General features: G+C 53.6%; 1 protein-coding gene across 1 annotated transcript in view; it reads right to left on the reverse strand.

Annotated features, from left to right (window-relative positions):
- The window catches only part of LOC119417232 (CXXC-type zinc finger protein 1), a gene marked incomplete at its 5' end in the record, with an annotated part of 9,764 nt that extends 7,524 nt beyond the window's left edge, over window positions 1–2,240 (reverse strand). The window contains 8 exon segments of the mRNA XM_037684444.1: window positions 257–353; window positions 430–479; window positions 611–721; window positions 793–1,000; window positions 1,076–1,293; window positions 1,373–1,477; window positions 1,550–1,720; window positions 2,085–2,240. Of these exon segments, the coding sequence (XP_037540372.1) occupies window positions 257–353; window positions 430–479; window positions 611–721; window positions 793–1,000; window positions 1,076–1,293; window positions 1,373–1,477; window positions 1,550–1,720; window positions 2,085–2,240 (1,116 nt within the window).

Raw genomic sequence — 2,240 nt, forward strand, 5'->3', positions numbered from 1 at the left:
GTACATAATTTCGCTCCACCACATGTACCACATGAGGTGCGAATGACAATAAAGAAACTCTGACTCTGACTCTGACAATTTTCTACAGAAGTCCAAGACCTGCTGAGGAGACGACTAAATGTGGGTCTGACGAGGGAAGAGACTGGGCACCAAAGACCAGGACTGAGAACCACCAATGCTTTACTGCTGGTTTTAAGAGTTCTAACAGGTCTGGTCCCAGTCTTCCTGAGACTTCCTGTGCAGGAGTGAGACATACCTTTGGGTCTCTGGAATGTTCTGGGCACAGGACCTGCAGACGCTTACAGTACGTCTTACTCTGAGGGTTGTAGACATCGCAGAACAAACGGGTGGCCCTAAGACAGGTGACAGAGACAGGAGACTCAGTCATGACAGATGAAGACATGCGGGACATAAGATGAGTGTCCTTACCCCTCGATCCGTGTGGGATACATGGACCCAAAGGACGTTTGACTCTCGTACTGTTGGATGGACAGAAACACCACATGAGTCCTCAGAGTCAGCATCCCTGTCTCGTCTACTCCTAGACTAACTACAGATTCTAACTTCTTTACCTTGCCTACATTACCCACAATGCCCCTGGTGCTCTGACCTTAGCGTAGCACCGCTCCATGTGTCGCAGCGCCACCTTGGGGTTGACGGGGTGGCTGCAGGAGACACAGAAGATCTGCAGGTCTGTGTCATCTCCGTCGGCCTCGCTCACCTGCGGACCGACAGACAGGTAGGTCAGAGCAGAACCACCAGACCAGTTGAGGCCGTGTGAGAGTGCCGGACCTCTTCGTGCTGTTGGACCTGCTGCTGTTTGGCGTTGGCGATGATGGCCTCCAGTTCGTGGAAACGTTTTTCCATCAGCGTGAGGCGGAGTCTGGCAGCCTGCTGCTCCTTCCTGATTCGTTCCAGCTGTCTCCGCCCCATCTCCTCTGCAACACAGGGACTCTGCTGCCACTGCTGGATCCTCTGGGGGAGGATCTCATAGATTCGGCTGCAGGACAGAGGTGCATGGTGAGTTTGAGGCGTCGTGCTCGCCTCAAAGCGTCCACGTTCACCTTGGACTCACTTGGCGGCGAGCTTCATGCCGCAGTCCTCGGTGCAGTATTTGGAGTTGGTCCTTGCCGGTTGGATGCAGCCTGGGCCCAGGCACTGCCTTAAAGCCCCGCCCACATCTTTCGCCCCACCCTCTCCTGCACGCTCACTGTGCCGCACGCGCTCACGGTGTCTCTGCTTGACTTTGTGACGTCGGGGCTTCATCTCCTCTTTTGGAGCAGAAACAGACTTCTGCAGGAGCAGGGGTGTGTTAGTGACATCATCAGTGACGTCAACAGTGATGTCAGTCATGTGATCAACATGGCTTCACCTTCTTTTCTGGTTTCTTGTCTCGTCTTTTCACGTGCTTCACCTTCACGGCCTTCTTCCTCAGTGAGTCTGACAGAGCGTCCTCCTCCTCCTCGCTGTGCCACACCTGCAACAGAAAGACGCATCACAGAAATGGAAGTGGCTCCTTGACGTCTGATTGGTGGAGGGTGTTACTCACCAGGTCTCTGAACCCGGCAGCTTTGTACTGCTCGTACAGCTCCAGCTCACTCTCACTGAACCCCTCTTCCTCCTCCTCCTCATCTGTCAGATGCCCCGCCCCTCTATACAACAGGCCACGCCCCCTGCTGCTGCTCTGGCCCATCTCCTCATCTCTGACCCGCAGCATCTTCTGGTCAGAGACAATCGACGACAGCGTTGTTACATTTTGTTTAGCCCTGCCCCCTTCACCATAACGACCACTAACACGGTGCGCTGTGATTGGTCGTTTGACGAGAACGTGCAGAAAAACTCTTTTTAACAATTTAACTGATGTTTCTGGAAAAATACAAGAAAACATTTTGAAACAATTCGGACAGAACCTCAGGAAGACTGTTTTCTGGGCCGGGCCGACCAGGTCCAGGTCCTGAAGGTTCTCAAAACCTGAAAGGCCTTGTGCAATCTCTGTGAGCTGTCAATCAACAGCAAAGGATGCTGGCTAAGTGTTTCCATGGAAACCAGAGCGGAGAGTTGCCATGACAACCGTGCTGACATACCCGGGCTCGGACCTCACACTGCCGGAGGCGACACTTCTGACGGATCTTGTTTGGACCTCCAAACTTCTTCATATCTTTACAGAAGTCACACAGAGCGCAGTCCTCCGTCCTCAGACAGGCGTCACACTCACCGCACATCCGGGCTGAGCGCTTGAT

The sequence above is a fragment of the Nematolebias whitei genome, chromosome 11, assembly GCF_014905685.2.
Source record: "Nematolebias whitei isolate Nwh7 chromosome 11, NemWhi1, whole genome shotgun sequence".
NCBI classification, from domain to species: Eukaryota; Metazoa; Chordata; class Actinopteri; order Cyprinodontiformes; family Rivulidae; genus Nematolebias; species Nematolebias whitei.